Source organism: Glandiceps talaboti, chromosome 13 (assembly GCF_964340395.1).
Source record: "Glandiceps talaboti chromosome 13, keGlaTala1.1, whole genome shotgun sequence".
In the NCBI taxonomy this organism is placed as follows: Eukaryota; Metazoa; Hemichordata; class Enteropneusta; family Spengelidae; genus Glandiceps; species Glandiceps talaboti.
This window is the reverse complement of record NC_135561.1, coordinates 23,617,766-23,643,383: the sequence shown is the minus strand read 5'-3', so window position 1 is coordinate 23,643,383 and position 25,618 is coordinate 23,617,766. Positions and strand designations below refer to the sequence as shown.

General features: G+C 37.3%; 1 protein-coding gene across 1 annotated transcript in view; it reads right to left on the bottom strand.

The window, feature by feature from the left end:
* Positions 1–25,618, bottom strand: part of LOC144444417 (uncharacterized) — a 237,286-nt gene that overhangs the window by 97,925 nt on the left and 113,743 nt on the right. The window contains exons 48-61 of the mRNA XM_078133829.1: positions 23,916–24,077; positions 20,636–20,833; positions 19,500–19,708; positions 17,376–17,533; positions 16,899–17,010; positions 15,245–15,364; positions 14,649–14,942; positions 14,075–14,245; positions 13,642–13,770; positions 8,668–8,828; positions 8,123–8,249; positions 7,225–7,433; positions 5,037–5,127; positions 1,882–2,045 (exon numbers count right to left, since the gene is read on the bottom strand). Of these exons, the coding sequence (XP_077989955.1) occupies positions 1,882–2,045; positions 5,037–5,127; positions 7,225–7,433; positions 8,123–8,249; positions 8,668–8,828; positions 13,642–13,770; positions 14,075–14,245; positions 14,649–14,942; positions 15,245–15,364; positions 16,899–17,010; positions 17,376–17,533; positions 19,500–19,708; positions 20,636–20,833; positions 23,916–24,077 (2,305 nt within the window). The remainder of the gene's footprint in view (positions 1–1,881; positions 2,046–5,036; positions 5,128–7,224; positions 7,434–8,122; positions 8,250–8,667; positions 8,829–13,641; positions 13,771–14,074; positions 14,246–14,648; positions 14,943–15,244; positions 15,365–16,898; positions 17,011–17,375; positions 17,534–19,499; positions 19,709–20,635; positions 20,834–23,915; positions 24,078–25,618) is intronic.

Genomic DNA, 25,618 nt, shown 5'->3' with positions numbered 1-25,618 from the left:
ATGTAATCACTACATCATGTCCAGTCTGTACATACGCTGCAATGTAATCACTACATCATGTCCAGTCTGTGGATACGCTGCAATGTAATCACTACATCATGTCCAGTCTGTGTATACGCTGCAATGTAATCACTACATCATGTCCAGTCTGTACATACACTGCAATGTAATCACTACATCATGTCCAGTCTCTACATGCACTGCAATGTAATCACTACATCATGTCCAGTCTCTACATACACTGCAATGTAATCACTACATCATGTCCAGTCTCTACATACACTGCAATGTTATCACTACATCATGTCCAGTCTCTATATACACTGCAATGTAATCACTACATCATGTCCAGTCTCTACATGCACAGCAATGTAATCACTACATCATGTCCAGTCTGTATATACGCTGCAATGTAATCACTACATCATGTCCAGTCTCTACATACACTGCAATGTAATCACTACATCATGTCCAGTCTGTATATACACTGCAATGTAATCACTACATCATGTCCAGTCTCTACATACACTGCAATGTAATCACTACATCATGTCCAGTCTCTACATACACTGCAATGTAATCACTACATCATGTCCAGTCTCTACATATATATCATAATAAATATATATCAAAAATAAATAAATAGCCATTTGTAAGCTACATGGCCAGTGAACATACATACTGGAAATTATTACATATATACCATTGTGTACGTTGATGTACAGTCAAAAATAAAGCCAGCATTTTCACTTTTAGCTATGCAAATGAAATTAATTGAGATAAAATAGATCCTACAACAAAACCAATCCCTGATGAAAATAAGCAAATAAATTCATTTTGTTTTTAAGTACATATGTCTCTTTTAGGTTGTGACAGACTTTTTGAAATTTTTTTTTTTGGTTCATAAAGTACTTCTGCCTTTTTTTTGACCATCGCAAGTTCTGAAGTATCAAATAACTATGCAAATTAGTTGATTACCTATCAAATAACTATGCAAATTAGTTTCACAGCAAACAAGTAAACAACACTTCAACTACTTTCTGTATGTAAACATAATCGATCTTGATGTTTACTAATATATCAAAGGTATCTGGTATTTTAAACGTTTCCATTGGATAATTATACACTTCTATCAAACATTTTAAAGTAAATTCACTACTGTACAGGTAGGTCATTTTAAACTAATATCTGACCAGGAAAAGCAAGATTCGCTAAATTCGCTGTCGTCACGCATCTGCAGCTTTACACAGCACAGTTACACAGATTTGTGTCAGCTGCCAGCAAACCGGATGTGAATGCCAACGCTATTGATAGTGATTAGAAAATGAAGGATAGAATAATGAAACTATTAATTCTACTAGACAAGTAAGTGTACCTTCCAGTCGGTTTTCAAAAGATTTGGCGAGCTAATTTAGAAATATGCTTATTCTCTTGCAAACATTGACGAACTTACTTTTTACAGCATAAACAGCAAATTTGCATAACAATAGAACAGCGTCAATATGTTACTAGCTGATGTTGGGTGACCTAAATCACTAACACAGTGATGTTTGTCCTTTTCTGAATTATGAAGTTTGGTGTACATAATTTTATGTAATAATAACAGAACCCCACAGCCTGACAATGGATGGTAGGGCATGTATACACAAGCTATTTTCACTTGTGATTCAGTTTATTCTGATGAAATCACTCATGAAAATAACTTCTGTATGCCCTACCATCCATTTCGAGGCCGTGGGGTTCTGTTATATTAATATCAAAACTGAATATATACCCATTTGACAGCTATATGGTACATGGCCAGTGAACTATATATACTGGTAATTATGTAACCTAAGTTACAACCTACCAAATAATGGTGTTTGCTGAGTTACAACCTACCTAAATATTGTCATCATGTCTCTCATAGTAAAAATATAATGACAACGTTCTGCTGTTGGTAAAAACATGGTCCTCATCTTGTCCTGTACTTCAATTGTTACCTTGACAATCACAGACAGTAGTTCCCTTAATTGCTCCTCTTCTTTGAACTCAGAATGAAGTATCTGATTGTCATGACAATGGATAAAATTGACAGTAAACAAAGAGCAGTCTACATTTGTACCATAGAGATATAATGATAACAATTGTGAGAGAACTAAAATGATGAAATGAATGCTCCTCAATTTTGGCTTCATTCCTTAGTAATGAATATATCTACTCACAAAGTCAAAGATGTCTACTCAAAGAGTCAAAATGTTTCTTGGAAGTGAATCACATCACATCAATATCATTAGCAGTGTACACAATAGCCCATTGTAGTACACCCCTGACATCAGTATCATCAGGGGTGTACACAATAGCCCATTGTAGTACACCCCTGACATCAGTATCATCAGCAGTGTACACAATAGCCCATTGTAGTACACCCCTGACATCAGTATCATCAGCAGTGTACACAATAGCCCATTGTAGTACACCCCTGACATCAATATCATCAGCAGTGTACACAATAGCCCATTGTAGTACACTCCTGACATCAGTATCATCAGCAGTGTACACAATAGCCCATTGTAGTACACCCCTGACATCAGCATCATCAGCGGTGTACACAATAGCCCATTGTAGTACACTCTTGACATTACACGACAAGTGAGCTAGACCATCATGCAATGCGATTTGTATGCTCGCAGATACCTTCAGAAGACACCATCTTAAATCTCATATCTTCCCTATATCTACATGCAATGCTTAGAAGCGTAGCAGAGGGCGGAAGTTCACAACAAGTCATTTCTGGAAATCGAAATTCTGCTATTTTTAGTACTTTTTGAATTTTTTTCCTACGACATTTCTATCGTATACCACAGTAATATTAATAAAATGCCATTTTTGGGCAAATTCAGGTGTTTTTTCGATTCTCTTAATTCATAAACTTATGATGTTGTCGGAAAAGCCACTACATGTGACAATCAGCTGAAATGAAAACAAACTACGCTTGCACATTTGTATTTGTGCATTTATTGTCATTTTTAGACTAATTTTCCTGAAAATTCACAAATTTTTGGATTTTTGTCACATTTTAAAGTTGTCTGTCTCTACGTTTTTCAAAATTCATGAACGAAGGATTGTAGTACGTGTGAATACGAATCGAATGATATACTGGGTGCCTAGGCATGTAGTGAATTCCTTGACGGAGATAGGATTTGAACGTAGTCCTGCAGTCACATAGAATTTTCGAAAATGTTATGTCACCATGTATGACAACTATGGGACAGCAGCAGGTTCGTAAATCGTCAACAGGTATGTTCTATACAAAGCATTTATCCCCAAAAATCGGTGAATTATGTGATGTAACAAACTATGGCTTTCGAGAGAAAATAAATTCGTAACCGTGAATAAATGTTTGTGTAGTTTTATTAATTGTAAATATGAGACAGTAAGCAGCAGGGTTGTAAATCTTTATCTGTGTTTTCTATGGACAATCGGTGCCGCGGTGGTGCACATGGACGGCGTAACGCGTATCACGCTAGGCACAACATATAGTCAAGTTACGTGTACACCGCATATGCTTGTAATGCTGTCACTCGGTAAATTGTATCATGTACTAATATTATATTCTGGCCTTTGAGTGAGAAATGAGACAAATAAAATTTATAACTGTAAGTAAATGTAATGTATTTGTACTACTAGTATATTGATTGCGATTGTGGGATGGCTGGGTTGTAAATCCTTAAGTGACTTGCACGGTGCATAAGCCATCCCCGGACGCCATGCGCCATCATCACACATGCCGCGTGTTTTGTACAGTAGTGTAAACACATCGGTAATTACGCTCTAACTTTCGAGCAATCAACCCGGAGAAATGAAATTCAGCCAATACAATTATAACTGTGAATAGATGTTTGTACTTTTAATAGTCTAAACTGTGATTTTGATACGACAGGGTCGCAAACCACAGTAAGTAAACGGTGTATGCCCGGACGCTATGCAGAGAGTAGTCTATCAGCTAGCCCTCGGATGTTCTTCCGATAAAATACGACACACAGCCTGAACAACGCTATCGAGGATGGAACATCCGAGGTCTAGCGAATGTCATCAGGATATAAATAACTGCCAATCAGAGAACCGTATTAGCGACAAGCACAAACAGAGGACAATAGCTAAATTTTCATGCATATTCATCTTAAGGAGGGGCTTGTAAAAATAACCACCAATGCGTTAACTAAAATGTGTGAATGACAACGTCTACACACTCATCAAACACAATTACCATAAACTGATAAGACATAGTAATGACATAAATGTGTTTGTCAACACCTGCATGCAGAGATTGAATATATTAAAAGTATATATATGCATATATGGCCCAACCCACCGCTTATCGTAATCTCAATGGAATGTCCGGTCTGAAAATGACATTCGCTAGACTGTTCGGGCAAGCCCTCACATGCGAACTTCGTTCGCTTATAGTTATAGCATTGAAGAAAGCCCGAACGTCTAGCAGCAAGACTATGCAGAGAGCAGATAAACTTAGATCCACGTACGCTACGCTATTACGAGCATGCACCACCGCTCCGTAAATTATGTGTGCTAAACCCTGGCTTTTGAGCAAAAAGAAAGAGACAAATAAATTCAGGACTGAGTAAATTTTATTTCTTTTTAATGATTACTATGGGACAGCAGGGACGACGCGATAGCCATCAGAAATTTTCTTCAAAAGTGACACAACGTAATACATGTGTAGAACCAACAACAACGTGCATATGTGACAGCGCCGCGCCTTTGATCTCCTCGCATACAAATCATACTGCATTTTGGGTAGTCTGACGTGCCGTGCATCAGTATCATGTATGCAGTTGCTGTTAGTAACATTTGACATCATATTTCATCATGAAATGATGGAAAGACATATTGATTATTTTTATTGACAGTAATTTTGTAGAACAAAGAATAAACACCAACAATGACAGACAAGAATTCCATCCCACCCCATCCCCACCCCTAGTAGGAACTGTAGAGTCAAACTTTTGTCACCAGTTGTGCAATACATATCTTACCTTTTCTCTGATACCAGTGGTAGATGATGTTTGTGGAGTCAAGAAATGAGTGTTTAACAATGTCGAAAATATAGTATGGGTTTCAGTTGTACTGCAAAATAAATAATCAACTCACATGGTAAATTTATCAGTTGAAGAAAATCATTACCACTAAACTAGTAAGTTGATGGATGCTATCAATCGATAACCACTACAAAGTTACTAAGTTGCGACAATAAACTAGTGACTTCAGTGAATGAATTCTCATTGAGTTAAGGGTCATTGAATGGTGACTTAAGGAGGAAAGTACATGAACAGGTACTAAATGTGTCAGTGAACAGTCACTGAGCTAGGGAAATCAATGAAAATTACCAAGTTTGCAGAGTCACTGAGCAGTCACTGAGTTTTATAGAGAAGTCAATAATATCTACAAAGGGCAATCAAATATCAGTGTTTTGTTTTCATTCTATCTTAGTGACTATTATTATTCTCCCCTAAGTTGATAACTCTACCAGACGATGTCAAGTTATTGAATAATCCCCCAAGTTGATAACTCTACCAGACGATGTAAAGTTATTGATAATCCCCTAAGTTGATAACTCTACCAGACGATGTCAAGTTATTGAATAATCCCCTAAGTTGATAACTCTACCAGATGATGTAAAGTTATTGAATAATCCCCTAAGTTGATAACTCTACCAGACGATGTCAAGTTATTGAATAATCCCCTAAGTTGATAACTCTACCAGACGATGTCAAGTTAGTGAATAATCCCCTAAGTTGATAACTCTACCAGACGATGTCAAGTTATTGAATAATCCCCTAAGTTGATAACTCTACCAGACGATGTCAAGTTATTGAATAATCCCCTAAGTTGATAACTCTACCAGACGATGTCAAGTTATTGAATAATCCCCTAAGTTGATAACTCTACCAGACGATGTCAAGTTATTGAATAATCCCCTAAGTTGATAACTCTACCAGACGATGTCAAGTTATTGAATAATCCCCTAAGTTGATAACTCTACCAGACGATGTCAAGTTATTGAATAATCCCCTAAGTTGATAACTCTACCAGACGATGTCAAGTTATTGAATAATCCCCTAAGTTGATAACTCTACCAGACGATGTAAAGTTATTGAATAATCCCCTAAGTTGATAACTCTACCAGACGATGTAAAGTGATAACTCTACCAGACGATGTAAAGTTATTGAATAATCCCCTAAGTTGATAACTCTACCAGACGATGTCAAGTTATTGAATAATCCCCTAAGTTGATAACTCTACCAGACGATGTAAAGTTATTGAATAATCCCCCAAGTTGATAACTCTACCAGACGATGTCAAGTTAGTGAATAATCCCCTAAGTTGATAACTCTACCAGACGATGTCAAGTTAGTGAATAATCCCCTAAGTTGATAACTCTACCAGACGATGTCAAGTTATTGAATAATCCCCTAAGTTGATAACTCTACCAGACGATGTAAAGTTATTGAATAATCCCCTAAGTTGATAACTCTACCAGACGATGTCAAGTTATTGAATAATCCCCCAAGTTGATAACTCTACCAGACGATGTCAAGTTATTGAATAATCCCCCAAGTTGATAACTCTACCAGACAATGTCAAGTTATTGAATAATCCCCTAAGTTGATAACTCTACCAGACGATGTCAAGTTATTGAATAATCCCCTAAGTTGATAACTCTACCAGACGATGTCAAGTTATTGAATAATCCCCTAAGTTGATAACTCTACCAGACGATGTCAAGTTATTGAATAATCCCCTAAGTTGATAACTCTACCAGACGATGTCAAGTTATTGAATAATCCCCTAAGTTGATAACTCTACCAGACGATGTCAAGTTATTGAATAATCCCCTAAGTTGATAACTCTACCAGACGATGTCAAGTTATTGAATAATCCCCTAAGTTGATAACTCTACCAGACGATGTCAAGTTATTGAATAATCCCCTAAGTTGATAACTCTACCAGACGATGTCAAGTTATTGAATAATCCCCTAAGTTGATAACTCTACCAGACGATGTCAAGTTATTGAATAATCCCCCAAGTTGATAACTCTACCAGACGATGTCAAGTTATTGAGTCAGAGGAGTCAATACAGAGAAAAAACTAAATAACAAAACAAAACAAACTACTGATATGTGGATTATTTACAAGGTATATTACTTTGATATGACCTTACTTTGGGAATGGACATCCTAGCACTGCAAAATGTCTGAGTAAACGTTGGCTTGGTTTGGGTACACTGGCTGATAAGTCAGGATTCAATGTAGTCACATAGGTAACATTCTTAACAGTTCTCCATGCTCTCTTGTCAGGATCATACACACCACCACAGTCAATATGTTGACGTACCATTTCGCAGGCCGACTGACTACCTGATGCATCCACCTTTAATAACAAACAAACAAACATTATGAACATATACGCTATCACAGTCAAGTCTATGTTTGACAAAGAGAAGTGAGATACCCAGGAGAGATGTTAGAGAAAGCAAGTAATAGTTTCTAATTGATACAGTTGAGATATTTGCAGTTGGTTATTTATTCAAATGTATTTCAAACATTTAAAAAAAATGTCTTCATTTTTTTATCTAGAAAGGAAAACTACTTAAAAGTGAGGGCCATATGGACAAAGTACTATTCCTGAATTTACGAATTTAAAGACTTAAAATTTAAAATTTAAATTTGTGAACCTGAAGCTGCTCACCATCACACACAAAATGTAAAATATTCATCCTATCTTATGACAGATTAACCAAGTTTTGGCTGTAGATATCTTTTTTTGGGGGATGATTTGCATTGGGATATACATGATATTGTGTCAAATCAGATCTTTAAAACTAAGTTAAAAAGACATTTTGTAAAAGAGTCTGATAGTGAATTTCTATGTAATACTTACAACTTACAGTCTATCTGTACCTGTATACCAACCTACCCTATAACATTTTAAGCATGTCACTTAAACCAGACATCAAGAAGTTCCATGAATTGGGTGAGATACAAAACTTTAAGACAAGAACAAAATCAAAATGATTTTTTTTTTACAATGTGATTTTAATTATTAAAGCTATAAATTACCTTAGCTAGGTTGAGATCATCAACAAGGCACATGAGTTTCTTATTGCCTTTAGGTACATATGTCCTGCCATGTTTCCATTCCAATCTCTCCTCTAGTCTCTGCCACAGTAGTCTAGCTGTAGTAAATCTATACAGTATGGACAAAATTCAAATTATAGTCTGACTGCCTGCCTGTCCATCCATCCATCCATCCATCCGTCCATCCATCCATCCATCTGTATGTCTGTCTGTCTGTCTGTCTGTCTGTCTGTCTGTCTGTCTGTCTGTCAGTCTCTGCCAGAGCAGTCTAGCTGTAGTAAATTTATATACTACTATTATACTAATAGAGTAACAAGTACAACAATCAAAATTCAAATATAACTGTCTGCTATAAAAACTGTTAGAACCTATATTGGTAGTAAGAGCTAACAATTCAGTCTCTTCCTCTCCATTGCTATCACAATGTGCATGTCATGTACATCTATGTGATATACACTTTAACCCCTCCCCTCAACTATTACCCTCCCCTCAATACACATCTACATCTATTTAGTATCCACACTAACCTGTTGGCATGTACAGTTAATGCTAATACTTCAGCTACTTCACCAGAGCAGACAGTCCTTATTCTGTCATTGACAATGGCTGTCTTACCGCATCCATTCTCACCAACTAACATAACAGGTTTACCAGCATCACTTAACAATCCTAGCAAGTAGGACAGTTGCTGTTGATAAAATCAAAGATTCCAATACTAGTTGATTGCAAGACAGCTATAGATACTGGATAAAGAGTTAGAGTTGGGATTGCCAGACAGCTATAGATACTGGATAAAGAGTTAGAGTTGGGATTGCCAGACAGCTATAGATACTGGATAAAGAGTTAGAGTTGGGATTGCCAGACAGCTATAGATACTGGATAAAGAGTTAGAGTTGGGATTGCAAGACAGCTATAGATACTGGATAAAGAGTTAGAGTTGGGATTGCCAGACAGCTATAGATACTGGATAAAGAGTTAGAGTTGGGATTGCCAGACAGCTATAGATACTGGATAAAGAGTTAGAGTTGGGATTGCCAGACAGCTATAGATACTGGATAAAGAGTTAGAGTTGGGATTGCCAGACAGCTATAGATACTGGATAAAGAGTTAGAGTTGGGATTGCAAGACAGCTATAGATACTGGATAAAGAGTTAGAGTTGGGATTGCAAGACAGCTATAGATACTGGATAAAGAGTTAGAGTCGGGATTGCCAGACAGCTATAGATACTGGATAAAGAGTTAGAGTTGGGATTGCAAGACAGCTATAGATACTGGATAAAGAGTTAGAGTTGGGATTGCAAGACAGCTATAGATACTGGATAAAGAGTTAGAGTTGGGATTGCCAGACAGCTATAGATACTGGATAAAGAGTTAGAGTTGGGATTGCCAGACAGCTATAGATACTGGATAAAGAGTTAGAGTTGGGATTGCCAGACAGCTATAGATACTGGATAAAGAGTTAGAGTTGGGATTGCCAGACAGCTATAGATACTGGATAAAGAGTTAGAGTTGGGATTGCCAGACAGCTATAGATACTGGATACTTCCCGTCGAAGATTTTTTGTGTCAGTATTCATCTATCAATGATGCCAATCGATTAATAAAAAATTACGACCAAGGTACATTAATGGCCAAATCCGACCTTGCAGACGCAATTAGACATATTCTGGTAAGACAAGAAGACTGGGAACTATTAGGTTCATCTTGGTACTACATAGACCCAGTCACTGACAAGCTGCAACTTAGTTATATGTTCAGACCCAGTCACTGACAAGCTACAACTTAGTTATATGTTCATCTTGGTACTACACAGACCCAGTCACTGACAAGCTACAACTTAGTTATATGTTCATCTTGGTACTACACAGACCCAGTCACTGACAAGCTACAACTTAGTTATATGTTCATCTTGGTACTACACAGACCCAGTCACTGACAAGCTACAACTTAGTTATATGTTCACTGACAAGCTACAACTTAGTTATATGTTTAATATGTTTCTTCCTTTTGGTTTGCATAGTTCTCCCACTTTATATAACGAATTCACGGACAGTTTGCACTTTGCAATTCAGCAGAAAGGCATTGAAGCACTCCTCTCCATTACCTAGATGACTTTTTCACATGGGGTCCTCCACACATGAATATCTGCAAAGTTAACCTTCAGACAATATTACAAGTGTCAGCAAACCCAAGGGATTCGTGATCAACAATAGAAAAACCATTCACCCTACACCTGTCATCGAATTCTTAGGCATCATTCTAGATGGTATAAAAATGGAAGCATGAATTTCAGAGCAACGCCTTTATGAAACATTGTGTGAGCTTCATCAATGGGTCGAGCATAAAATCTCATCTAAACGTGATGTTCTTTCACTGATAGGAAAACTAAGCTTCATTTCTAGAGTATGTAGGCCCGGTCGGATCTTCCTTTGACGTCCAATAGAACTTTCAAAATGTGGTAAACACCTGCACTACAGACTGAAAATATCAAACTCTTATAAAAATAAGATCAAATGGTGGCTAGAATATTTACCATCATGGAATGGCGTCTCATTATTCTACGATGACCAGGTCCACATACAATGACCTGCAATTGTGGACTGACGCATGCGGCAAGGGTTACAGAGCTTACTTCGATGGACATTGGTTTCAAGGGAAATTTTCCAAGAAACAGCTGAATATGCAAATCACGTGGAAGGAATTGCTCGTGAGAGTGATTGCAGCTGCCACCTGCCACCTTATTTAAACTTCAGAGAGTACAGTTTCTGTGCAACAATGCAGCGATTGTTGCGGTCCTAACCAGTGGTACATCAAAAAATAAAGTAATTATATGCCTAGTCCATAAATTGTTCTTTATCTGCCAAAATGTAACTTCAAGTGCTCAGCCAGACATGTTCCTGGAGTAAAAAACATAATTGCCGATGGCGATGCCTTATCTCGCTCTGATTTCACTCGTTTCCGTTCTCTGGTACTAAACACAGATAGATTTCACACTGACCATGTCGAGGTATCCAGTGATGACTGACTTGGTATTACATTTTAATAACTTTGTTACTTATCTTTGCTTGTTCTGGAAGTCGAAGCACAGAGACTGGTAATAAATGGAATCAAGGCGTCTACAAGACATTCATATAGTGCTGGTCAACTCTTAATCCTTCAGTTTTGTAATGACTATTCTATGGAACCTTTGCCAGCTAGTGAACATACATTAATTTGTTTGGTTTCATATCTGTACAAATTTCACTCAAAATCCTAGAAGCACGGAACTATTTCCTGTTATTTATCAGCGATTCGTTCTCTCCATATTGACAGTGTAGGACCCCTATACAGCCAACTTAACAAAGAAAATTAAGATGGTCCAAAGACGCGCAGCGCGGTTTACACTTCAACGGTATAGGAACACTTCAAGTGTTGGTCAAATGCTTTCTGAACTAGAGTGGAAAAGACTAGTTGTATTGCCAGTCTTATGATGTTCCATAAGATTCATAATCATCTTGTCGACATTGATATACCATTTCAACGAAAACAACGTGTACATCCCTCACATTCTGAGAACACACTAGCCTATCACATATAATCTTCGAAATACGATTATCACTTGTATTCTTTCTATCCACGCACATGCAGAGTCTGGAATCAGCTCCCTGAAGATTATGTACACAAAACAACTCCTGATGCATTCAAAAATGCCATCAGTGCCACTAAAGTTTAGCTGTATTTATGTATTTGTACTTATTGTTCATTTAATTGCACATGCCAGGCGTATGTTACATTTCCAGGGTCTGAGCCTTCATTTATGAAGTTGATCCTTATAATGAAAGAAGGTAATGGAAGAAGAATGGTTTTGGCAATCCACTTAAAGGTAAACTGCAGTTAAAGAAGGCCCTCAGTGCAGTCAAATTAGAACAAGGTGTATATACAACTCAGAAGTTACCCATAACTTTAGATATTCCCCAATTAATGACACCATTGATTGACCTCAATTTTCATAACGCCATGATCATATGGTCACCAATGACACTAGCACATTTCGCCTTTCTCCGCTGTAAAGAGTTTACTGTCCCTGCACCGTCGGACTTCGATGGAAAGTTGAACATTGTCGTCGGTGACGTAACCATAACCAGGCAACCTTCTTTTTTGTATAACGTTTTGCTCTCACACAGAGTGCGCATAGGTAGATTTTGTATAACGTTTTGCTCTCACACAGAGTGCGCATAGGTAGATTTTGTATAATGTTTTGCTCTCACACAGAGTGCGCATAGGTAGATTTTCAATTTGCGAATTTGTAAATATTTCAGTCTTTTCGAATTGAATTTTCCTTGTAACATTTGTAGGTTTACGTGTTCTTAAAATAATAATTTTTGATACTTCACTACATCTTTCGGGAAGGTTGGCCCAACAAGTAATCAAATTAAAAGCTAGCCTGCACTGTGGCCCAATCTATAACATTTGTGTGTTGCTGCTTTGTTAATGCAACAGCATACAAAATGTATGTCAGTTTCCCTTGGACCTGTGGGTCACCCTGACACAAACTGCTTTCATAGAGGCTTTACCCTCTGGAAACAGTCTGTGTTGGGGGGGGGGGGACCCACAGTCCTTTGAGGAAACAGATGTATGCTGTTGCATGAGTAAGTGTACATTCAGAAGAAGTCAAACAAAGGATTGAAGGCTCACTAGCATACCATATAACAAAACATTGATAACTATCAACATATAACACTTATATAACACAGGCTATGATTGGGTTTTAAGGAATTATCACTACTCTGATCACGCAACAACACTTGTGAACCTAAATCAAACAGACTTAGATATGTTGTGTCTGCTTGTTGGACATGGAACATGCCTACAACAATAAAGGATGGGTCGGGTATGGGGGATCGTATCACGAAGAAAATGGATATGCACATGTATGTCATAGAACACTGTCCTAATACCAACTTTGAATGAGATCTGTTCAAGCATGTCTGAGTTATGGCTTTGGACATGGAAAATTCGCAAACAAAATGGCTGCCAGGCGGCCATATTGGATCGTATCACGATGAAAATGGATATGCACATATATGTCATAGAACACTGTCCTAATACCAACTTTGAATGAGATCTGTTCAAGCATGTCTGAGTTATGGCTTTGGACATGGAAAATTCACAAACAAAATGGCTGCTAGGTGGCCATATTGGATCGTATCATGACAACAATGAATATACACATGTATGTCACAGAACACTGTCCTAATACCAACTTTGAATGAGATCTGTTCAAGCATGTCTGAGTTATGGCTTTAGACAGGGAAAATTTGCAAACAAAATGGCTGCCAGGTGGTCATATTGGATCGTATCATGAAACAAATTGACGTGCATATGTATGCTATTGTATGTTGCCCCTGTACCAAGTTTGAAAAAAATCGGTCCAGGCATCTCCAAGAAACGGCTGCGGACAGACGGAACCCAATCCATAAGTCCCCGTCCCGGACATTTAATGGGCAAGTATAAAACACTTACTTCAACTGAGACTGTGTGGACAAAACCATCATCAGGGATGCCTTCATGGGGAGGCATACTATAAACCGGAACAGCATCTTGCCAATGAATAAACTCATTAGTTTCACTGTCAATCAAATAGTCCCACACCTAGTAGTACATAAAAGAAAAAAGATAGCTTTAGGATAGAAAAAATAGTCTCCAAAATATATATTCTCTTATTCTCATTCTCTCTCTCTCTCTCTCTCATTCTCTCTCTCTCTCTCTCTCATTCTCTCTCTCTCTCTCTCTCTCTCTCTCTCTCTCTCTCTCTCTCTCTCTCTCTCTCTCTCTCTCTCTCTCTCTCTCTCTCTCTCTCTCTCTCTCTCTCTCTCTCTCTCTCTCTCTCTCTCTCTCTCTCTCTCTCTCTCTCTCTCTCTCTCTCTCTCTCTCTCTCTCTCTCTCTCTATCCTACCTCCCCTTCTTCTGGGTAATCTACTCGTTTATGCCAATGATTTCTCCACCAATGACTGAATGGTGATCGGTATCTTTCTTCCAGTGTGCCTCCAAAAGCCCAGATACATGCAAAGTTGAAATATCTTTCATACTGCAAGTCATCTAAATCACTCTGTTGTGAAATCAAAGCCTGAAAAGGTCAAAGGTGACGTGTAAGATTCTCAATGATGATATGTATGCATGTGTTAGGAAAATATACTCTTTCACTTTTTATAGAATTCCAGGAATGTCAAAAATGCAATTGACTCTGTGGTGGAAATGGCATATAGATAAGTAGGTAATATTTGAAGAAAACAACATAACATTTGATTTTAACTTTGCCACCACAAAACCTGTGACATTCTTTCAGAATCTTGTAAATAGAATGAATGAATACTGTTACAGTAGGATCTGAGCTTGTACTGTTCCCATGGTAATATCAATGTTACTCTACTTTGTTTCCATGTACTGTCAGTATTATTCTGTGTTACCATGGTAATGTCAATATCACTCTTTGTTTCCATGGTATTGTTATGATATACAAGCTGTCATACCTCCATCAGAGAGCATAGTGTAGAAACTAGATTCATATCACAAGTATGAATGACTCTCTTCATCCTGGGTTGTGATGATTTACCCATTATTGCAGGCTGAGTACAACTACCAAGGAAGTCTAGACATGGTTCTACATACAACTCCATCAATGTATGTAGTATATCCTGTTCACTGTCTGGACGGGTTGCTAACCATCTAGCAACAATCAGCTGCCAACCAACATCAGATTTATCCATTGATAAAATTCCAACTTTGGAAAGCACAGCAGGACTGACATGGGCCAATGATTCCATCTAGAACATAAACATGATATTACATTATGCTAAGACAATCCAATACATCTAAGATAGTTGCCTGGGTTACAATCTTAGTCATAAACAGTAGACCAGTGTGCAAACAATAGAATCAGGTGAAACAGAGTTTCACATTTGGTGTTTCTTTGCAATGGCCAAAGATTGATGTGACATGAAATCATGAAATGAGTCTCCAGTACTAACAGTTGATGAAAATACATATACTTCCTGGAGTGGTGTTCTCCTTTAATTAATCTTTATTGTGCAATATTATAAGCATAAGTCGTGTACCAGTATCTTACCTCCCATAAAACTCTGACGGAATCTGACAATCTTATTCTCTCATTGTTTCCCATGACAACCACATCATTATTACTGCGATTGAAGACTGACCCTAACACTTCCATTTGTTGAGAATCAACCTATGTAGAAACAAAATAAGATTGTGAGTTCATTCATTAAATAGAAAACATTGAATTGAGGGGGGGGGGGGGAGGGTAATTCGCATTTGATAGGGTGGTATTGTAATGGAGATATTTGACTGACAATAAAAAGATAACTTTATAGAAATAGGTTGTCCAATCATAATGACATTTTCCTACATAAGTGATATATATATATAAATATATATATATATTTATAATATACCTAGTGGTAATGCTGTGCAATGATTTGCTAGAATCCGTCAAGTGATAGGAAAATAGAATGACTATTTCCCTAGGGAAATAGTTCCATCAACTTTTACATGGTCATGTGACCACCGCACGTTCACAGCAGGTCAAAATGGCAGCTTCTGACGGTGTCGTCTGCCACCTCGAGTTCACAGCATGAGGTATATTATAAAACACATATTGCCTGGCCTATATTTGGGCTATAGCACCCGTTCATTACCCCCTCGTGACTGTGGGTTACCAGAATCACATGCTATTTCCCTCGGCCTTTGGCCTCAGGAAATAGCATGTGATTCTGGTAACTCACAGTCCCTCGGGTGTAATAAACGGGTGCTATAGCCCTCATGGCCAGGCAATATGTGTTCAATATTCATTATAAAGCTACATTGAAAATCTTTCAATTCAGTGCAAATCTTATAACCAGTATTGACTTCCTTTGAAAGTTACACTTTAATTCAGATAGTTTGGTGCAATGGTTGTTACTTTGTATGGCTATCAAATACTAGACTAAAATACAAGTCTTCCTAGAAGACACAATCCCCCCAACCCCACCATGTAGTTTACTTGTGTATGACTAAAATGAACACCATTAAGTGCATGTGTTATGTAAGAAAATAACTGATTTTTGTTTGTTAAGTGACCCTGAATGTTAAGATTATGATAAAAGGTCAATGTTGTAATAAAAAACTCACATCTAATTATGTATGGATAGGCATTTCAATGAAGTCTCTAAACAGTTTGTGAATTATGCAATAAGTATTGATTTTTAACAAAAAAATGGCCGCCACTCAGTAAAAATTGACATGATCTCCAAGAATAACTATTGATCAAGTATACCCCTGGAAGTTTTATTTGTGAACATGATTTAAAAGAAATGGAATACAAATGAACACCATTGTTTGCATGTGATATGCATGAAATTAATGGATTTTTGAAAATTGACCCTGAAGGTCAAGGTCAATGTCAAAGGTCAAGTTACCATAAGATAGCTTGTATTTGATAATATAGAGACAGACATTTGAATGAATTTCTATGTATTATAGTTTTTGAGTTATATGGAAATTATACACTTAGAAATCCAAATATGGCTGCCATTTGTTCAAATTTGCATAAATTGTTTTGCAAAACAAGTGATGTGCACATGTACCACATGATACTAGTATTTAATCTACATGTATGGTGTTAATGAAGTTGCAAGTTACAGTAGCCTCCCCTTTGAAAGGTTAATTAGGTAATTAGTGTGGCAATCATATTAAATGTCACTAGTTAATTGATAGTGACTTACCTCACCATCCATGTGTACAACTTTAACCAATGGTTTACTATGGATGAAATCCATATTGGTCTGTAGACAGTGTTTTCTAATCAATGTCTGAAACAATCCATCCTTCCATTCCCTGAAACCAATAGTATTCAGTTTAATCATTTATACTATACCTTACTAAGCACAAAGTCTTGTACATATCAACACATACACACACACACGCACGCACGCACGCACGCACGCGCGCACACACACACACACACACACACACACACACAAATTTAAACTCAGAGCAATTAATGATTTGTGCCCAAAATGTTAACTTTTCAAAAACTTTGACTGTGAACATATACTTCACTATGTCTTTACTCTAGTCCAATCCTAACAACACTTTTCAGGTTTTAAAACACAAATTTAAGACACACAAACACAGTCAGATAAACAGACAGATGGGCCAACTCACACACACAGTCAATGTATCTATGTATAAAAACTTACTTGGTGGATGGGTCAATATATCCTAAGAGCTGCTGTGATTCTACTGCCCTTGTAAATACTCTCTGTACATTCACCACTTTGCCCATTTCTCTTTGTGCTCCAACATATGTATTGATACATTCACTCTTGCCACACCCAGCTGGTCCTACTACCAATACCTATAGATATAGTCAAAGAGTCAAATTATCTCTTTGTATATGTTTGAAACTGTTCAATAGTGTACTGTGTGACTTGTTGTGCCTAGTGATCAAATCGTCTCATTCTAAATGTTGGCTCATTATTTTGTATTATACAGCATCTAGGTTGGTACTACTAGTATTTTGAAATAAGCTAAAGAATGGTTCAAGTGCACACTACTCAGTCTAAAGAATGGTTCAAGTGTACACTACTGAGTCTAAAGAATGGTTCAAGTGTACACTACTCAGTCTAAAGAATGGTTCAAGTGTACACTACTCAGTCTAAAGAATGGTTCAAGTGTACACTACTCAGTCTAAAGAATGGTTCAAGTGTACACTACTCAGTCTAAAGAATGGTTCAAGTGTACACTACTGAGTCTAAAGAATGGTTCAAGTGTACACTACTGAGTCTAAAGAATGGTTCAAGTGTACACTACTGAGTCTAAAGAATGGTTCAAGTGTACACTACTCAGTCTAAAGAATGGTTCAAGTGTACACTACTCAGTCTAAAGAATGGTTCAAGTGTACACTACTCAGTCTAAAGAATGGTTCAAGTGTACACTACTCAGTCTAAAGAATGGTTCAAGTGTACACTACTCAGTCTAAAGAACAGTTCAAGTGTACACTACTCAGTCTAAAGAATGGTTCAAGTGTACACTACTCAGTCTAAAGAATGGTTCAAGTGTACACTACTCAGTCTAAAGAACGGTTCAAGTGTACACTACTCAGTCTAAAGAATGGTTCAAGTGTACACTACTGAGTCTAAAGAATGGTTCAAGTGTACACTACTGAGTCTAAAGAATGGTTCAAGTGTACACTACTGAGTCTAAAGAATGGTTCAAGTGTACACTACTGAGTCTAAAGAATGGTTCAAGTGTACACTACTCAGTCTAAAGAATGGTTCAAGTGTACACTACTGAGTCTAAAGAACAGTTCAAGTGTACACTACTCAGTCTAAAGAATGGTTCAAGTGTACACTACTGAGTCTAAAGAATGGTTCAAGTGTACACTACTGAGTCTAAAGAATGGTTCAAGTGTACACTACTGAGTCTAAAGAATGGTTCAAGTGTACACTACTGAGTCTAAAGAATGGTTCAAGTGTACACTACTCAGTCTAAAGAATGGTTCAAGTGTACACTACTCAGTCTAAAGAATGGTTCAAGTGTACACTACTCAGTCTAAAGAATGGTTCAAGTGTACACTACTCAGTCTAAAGAACAGTTCAAGTGTACACTACTCAGTCTAAAGAATGGTTCAAGTGTACACTACTCAGTCTAAAGAATGGTTCAAGTGTACACTACTCAGTCTAAAGAATGGTTCAAGTGTACACTACTCAGTCTAAAGAATGGTTCAAGTGTACACTACTCAGTCTAAAGAATGGTTCAAGTGTACACTACTCAGTCTAAAGAATGGTTCAAGTGTACACTACTGAGTCTAAAGAACGGTTCAAGTGTACACTACTCAAAGTCAAACCCAAAATATGGCCAAAAGGGGTTTTCTCAAAAGATGTCCAATCATGCTATCTTTGGTGAGTTGTCATACAGTGGTGAGTAACAGTTGTTGGTGCTATAACTCTGATGCTATAAAGCTGCCATTAACATTGTATATTTTAAAGGTCCCATGTCAGATCATGATTAAAATTTGAGTGAGGAAAATAATTGTCAGAAAAGGTTGGTCCAGAACTAAAGAGAGAATAATTCTAACTAATTCTTATAGTGCCATTGATAAAGAGAGCACTAATGCAAGAGCATGGGAGTGAAACATGTGCCTTTTTAAAAGTTTTAATTAAGGTTTGATGTGGTTTGAGAACACATTATTTTGTAAAGTTGGTTATCCTGACAATAAAATAACTTTGACATAATAACTTAAAGTTTACTACCATGTCCATTACGGGGAAATAACATTTTGAAGCAGATATAAATATGATAACAAAGTATGCGATACTTACACACTGGTGAGTGTTTGTCAGTAAGGCAAATTGTGATACTCTAGCTTGGAATACCATGCCAGGCATTAGTGTCAATTCAGCAGTTGCTACGGCAATAGCTTCATTAATATCCTGCAATGGTTGTTTGTCATGTGTTCCTGATGGTGTAAATGCATGAGTTGTAGATGCAGCATTCAAATTCACCACTGGAGTGTTCAGTTTCATTTCACCTATGGTACAATAGACAATAACATACTTTCAAACATATTACATTGATATCAGATGTTGATAATAATAATAGTAGTAGTAGCACACATTTTTAGAGCATGTTTCACAATGAATATTGTCATTACAGCACTGTTCAGTTATTACCCCTGGCACAATTTATCTATATTGGCACAACATACAATTTATTGTATCTTTAGTAAGCACATAGGATTAAAGCATTCACATTGCAACTTCTACAACCTACCAGGTCCCTAATTATACAGCTGAATTTACTGGGACACAATTGTAGCAGTGTCCATGACATATTATACAGCTGCGTTTACTGGGACACAGTTGTAGCAGTGTCCATGTCCTATATACAGATGGGTTTACTGGGACACAGTTGTAGCAGTGTCCATTACCTATATACAGATGGGTTTACTGGGACACAGTTGTAGCAGTGCGCATGACCTATATACAGCTGAGTTTACTGGGACACAGTTGTAGCAGTGCGCATGACCTATATACAGATGGGTTTACTGGGACACAGTTGTAGCAGTGCCCATGACCTATATACAGCTGGGTTTACTGGGACACAGTTGTAGCAGTGCCCATGACCTATATACAGATGGGTTTACTGGGACACAGTTGTAGCAGTGCGTATGACCTATATACAGATGGATTTTAATACTGGGACACAGTTGTAGCAGTGCGCATGACCTATATGCAGCTGAGTTTACTGGGACACAGTTGTAGCAGTGCCCATGACCTTAAACTAATGTATTCAGAAACAAATGACAGCAGTTAGGTTACAACTTGCAGATTCAGAATTGACTACTCTTAAACCATTCAATCATGATTGATTGTACACTCCACAGATACAGGTACACTTACTGTGTGCATCTGTCGATCCTGTCTGTACCACAACCAAAGTCTAAAGGTACACTTACTTCTGTGTGCCTCTGTCCTGTCTGTGCCACCACCAAAGTCTAATGGTACATCCACAGTAGGAAACAAATCTTGTAAAATTCTGATAAAGACATCAGCATCATGACCATGTAATTTAGGCATTGTACTATCCCGTAATGCCAACACTAGGGCTTCATGCTCTAAGTTCTTCTCATCTCTTGGAATGTTTACTTCAGTTACTATGGTAACAAAAATATATAGTGGGTTATACTGTCTGTTCGAGGGAATCTATTAATTTGTATGCCAACATCATTGATACAAATCACATTTGTGCTATATAAACTGGTGACCAATATTAGCAATTATATTATAGCATTACCAATTCCAGTGCATTTTGTGACGTCATCGCTGTACATTATTACTGATAATGTACTCCGTTATTGGGCATCGCGGCCCCGGAACGAGCATAACAATACAAGCTTATGTCCGTAAGGCAATAAAGGTGTGGATATTTAAGAACAGGGAACTTATGGGGTAAACACCATAAGAATTTTTTTTAAAAAGATTGAAATTAAAATGAAACAAATTTGTGTTCACAGCAGTTCATTGAAGTGTATATGTGTGTGTACGTGTACGTACGTGTGTCGCTATGATTAGTATTCAGTTTCCGGGCCGAACATGGCAGACGATGTTCAGCGCTGTGTATATTATACGTTGTTTTGCGTTTCTCGGTCTACAAATTCACTGGAATTGGCAAAACTATAAAATAATAACAATAATGTACGCCCTCCCAGTCCATAATGGACTCAAACAAACTTTGCACTCTATAATGAACTCGGCTGTCGCCTTGCCCATTATGTCGTTCAAAGTTTGCTTTCGTCCATTATGGGCTGGGAGGGCGTACATTATTGTTTAAATAAACTTAGTAAGTCATTTTTACCTCCTGTAAGGGGATGCTATGTTATGCTTTTGTCTGTGTCCGAGTGTGTGTGTGTGTGTGTGTGAGAGAGAGAGAGAGAGTGTGTGTGTGTGTGTGTATGTGTGTGTGTGTGTGTGTGTATGTATGTATGTATGTATGTATGTATGTATGTATGTGTGTGTGTATGTATGTGTGTGTGTGTGTGTTTTTGTTTGTCTGTGGAAATGATATCTCAAATTCTACTCCATCGATTCTTATGAAACTTACTACACAAGTGCCATATGCTAATCACAAGAACTGTTTAGATTTTTGGTAAACAGCCAATGAATAGCTCTAAGTAATTAAGCTATATCTTAACAATGCACACTTCACATTCAACATAATTTGGTACATGCATTAACCATAAGAAAGGGCATATGTTGTATGCAGTTTGTTCATGTAACTTAGTTGTTTATTAATAATTTGCATAATTAATAATTTGCAGTAATTAAGCTATATCGTAAGAATCCCCACTTCAAATTCCACAACATTTGGTATATACATTAACCATAACAAAGCACACATATTGATGTAGTTTTAAGTTTTAATGTGTAATTTGCATAATTAATTATTTTCAGTAATTAAGCTATATCTAGAGAATGCACAGTTCAAATTCCACAAAATTTAGTACATACATTAATTGCAAATGTATTTAATATAAGGTTATACATAACATTTTCAATAAGCCTGAACATTTCACTCCTCCTTGCATCTACCTTACAAACTCTCACTTTTACAGACATATCAGAGATGCTTCAAATATTCTCACAGCAACTGTCAGGGGATGTATGTCATCACCAGATCATTAAGTAAGGACAGCACAGGAAATTGTCAGAATGCTTGCAACTACTCGGTCAAATAGAACTGCGGTCACCTGGACATCCAATGATATTAAGACTAACTAACTGATAATTATGCATAATTTTACCATTTAGGCATTCGTGGCAGTCACTGTACTCAGCACACACTTTTCCTACCACCAAAGGAATCCTTTGATTCTAAACAGCCACCCCAGTTTTGTGCAGTCTAAACTGACATCATATCATACTTTTCTTTTATTGATATTTCGCATTCCTTACAAGCAGACGGCGAACAGCTGTATCACACATCTAACATCACTGACTGCTTTACTCAGCATGGCACACTACACACAGTGTATTTTATATTGCATCCAAAGGCTTAGTCTCCTATTCTACATCTACACCATTTCCTGTTAACTGTCTTGGGGGCATTCGTTACATTCATAATGCTCAGCATTAATTCATTCTACTACTTTTGGGCCTTTTCCCCTTGTTCAATTACCCCAATCCAGTTTAGAGTCAGCTGAATACTAATCAATCAGCTCATTTCGAATACAAATTCTTTGCAATATGTGCGATTGTTTGGCTGTTGCTATGGGCATGTTCATGGTTGCTAGGGATACATTTTTGAATGTTTACTCACTTACCTACCAGATGATGTTGCTATTTTAGCAAAATATACTGACATTTGGTTGTTGCTAAGAGCATGATTGCTAGGGCTAATTGTGTCAAAATGTTTTGAACAAAATCTGCAGAATATCACTTTTAGAAACATCCCACCAACTTTCAGTCTCATTGACCACATACTTTTGAAGTTTTTGACCAAAATTTACATTTTTACACCTAATTTGCATATCACAGATGGAATCGCGTCATGAACAAATCTTAATTTACACACCCCTAAGAATATTCCCCTCAAACTTCAGACCAATCTACCCGGTAGTTTTTGAGTTTAAATTTTTTGACCAAAAATGACATTTTTTGACTCAAATCACATACCTGTGATGCAATCATTTTGCTTTGAACAATTTCCCAACTAGACACCAAAAGTAATGTCCCCACAAAATGCCAAGACAATTGGTCTGGTGTTTTTTGAGTTTCACACACACACACAGAGAGAGAGAGAGAGAGAGAGAGAGAGAGAGAGAGAGAGAGAGAGAGAGAGAGAGAGAGAGAGAGAGAGAGAGAGAGAGAGAGAGAGAGAGAGAGAGAGAGAGAGAGAGAGAGAGAGAGAGAGAGAGAGAGAGAGAGAGAGAGAGAGAGAGAGAGAGAGAGAGAGAGAGAGAGAGAGAGAGAGAGAGAGAGAGAGAGAGAGAGAGAGAGAGAGAGAGAGAGAGAGAGAGAGAGAGAGAGAGAGAGAGAGCAGTACAGAACCTTATCAGTTCAGTTGTACTAAAAATTTGTGCTTAAAATGTTTGGTCCGTTTGGAGGGGAGATATTCACTTTAAATGTGGTTACAAACAAATCTGTGAACTACATTATTCGAAGTCAATTGATTATTCTTAGCTTATCCTTTCTTCAAAGTCAGTCTGAATAATCTTATGTTTTGATGACAATATCTACCTTTGTCAGTATTTGTGGTCTGTTCTCCTTGACCACCACCAACACCACCATCATCTTGTTTATTGGAGTCTTCTTCATCAGCTGCATTGTCAACTGCTGGACTTTCTGATTCACCTACTTCTGATGATTGTTTTATACTACTTACTTCTTCTTGTGTTGCTTCTACAATACACAACGTTAATCACTTTTTAAGTAAATTGAATAGAATGCAACATACACAAATTCTCAACTACTGATCTGTTAGGTGTTAGGTGAGACTCATCATTAAATATATGAATAAATACGCCAATGGCATGTAGCACAACTGTTGTCAGTAAACTTTAATTTTCTATTATGATTATGTGGTCTTGTTCTAGGCATATTTGCAAACATTTTTTGAAGATTTATTCCTATGCCTTCCCATCCATGGTGTTATATCTGCAATATACACCATCGATTAACTCATGCTATGGGTGTGGTCTTGTTGCTAGGCATATTTGCATACATTTTTTGAATGTTCATTCATTTGCATTACCTTCACTGGTGTTATATTGGCATACATGTCAGCATTTACCTGTTGCTATGGGTGTGGTCTTGTTGCTAGGCATATTTGCATACATTTTTTGAATGTTCATTCATTTGTATTACCTTCACTGGTGTTATATTGGCATTACATGTCATCGTTTACCTGTTGCTATGGGCATGGTCTTGTTTCTAACTTGGACATTTGCATATTTCTTTTTATCAATTGCTTACCCATCCCTGCTCATTTATTTGCAATAAACCCTATCATTTAACTATTGCTAAGGATGTGGTCATTGTTGCTAGGGCAACTTATGTAAGTACACACTCACAATTTGCAGACCAACCAAATTTCATCCCCAGTAGTTTAGTAATAGTAGGTAGGAAATAGTTCAATATCAAAATCACTTGCATCATCTACAAGACAGACAGACCGACAGGCATTTTACCTTGAACCAAGCTATGGTTCAGTGAACTTCATTTGAGAATGTTTCAAAGAAACCTCAAGGACAGATTAATTGAACAGCTGATACTGACATACACTTGTTACATTATGTTCATAAGTACCCTATAACAGTTTATGATTTAATGAGATCAATAACACAATAACAAGTTCTGCCGAGTGTACAATAGAAGTACATTGTACAATAAAATATGCCTATTTTGAAAAATATTATGCTAAACATCATGTTCAGTTCTAATTTGCATATCACTCATGGGATCATCATGTAATTAATATCTTTTGATCTGTACATGCCCAGAAACATCCCTGTGAAATTTCAGCAAAATCAGTTGCTGATGGGATCATCATGTCATCAACAATTCTTAATCTACACACCTCTAAGAATGTTTCCACCAAATTTTAGACCAATCTGCCCAATACTCTTTAAGTTTTTTAACCAAAAATGTCATTTGTTGATGCAAATCGCAATTGTTTGCTTTGATTATTTGAACCATTTCCCAACTAGATGCCACAAATAATGTCCCTACAAAATACCAAGTCAATCAGTCAGGCAGTTTTTGAGTTTAAGTCACACACACACACGCACGCATGCACGCACACATGCACGCATGCACACACACACTCATGCACGCACGCACGTGCGCACACACAGACACGGACAGACACCGCACCATGCCTAAAGCACTACTGAACCTTGGTTCAGTTATGCTAAAAATGATCTACACAATTCGTTGACCAG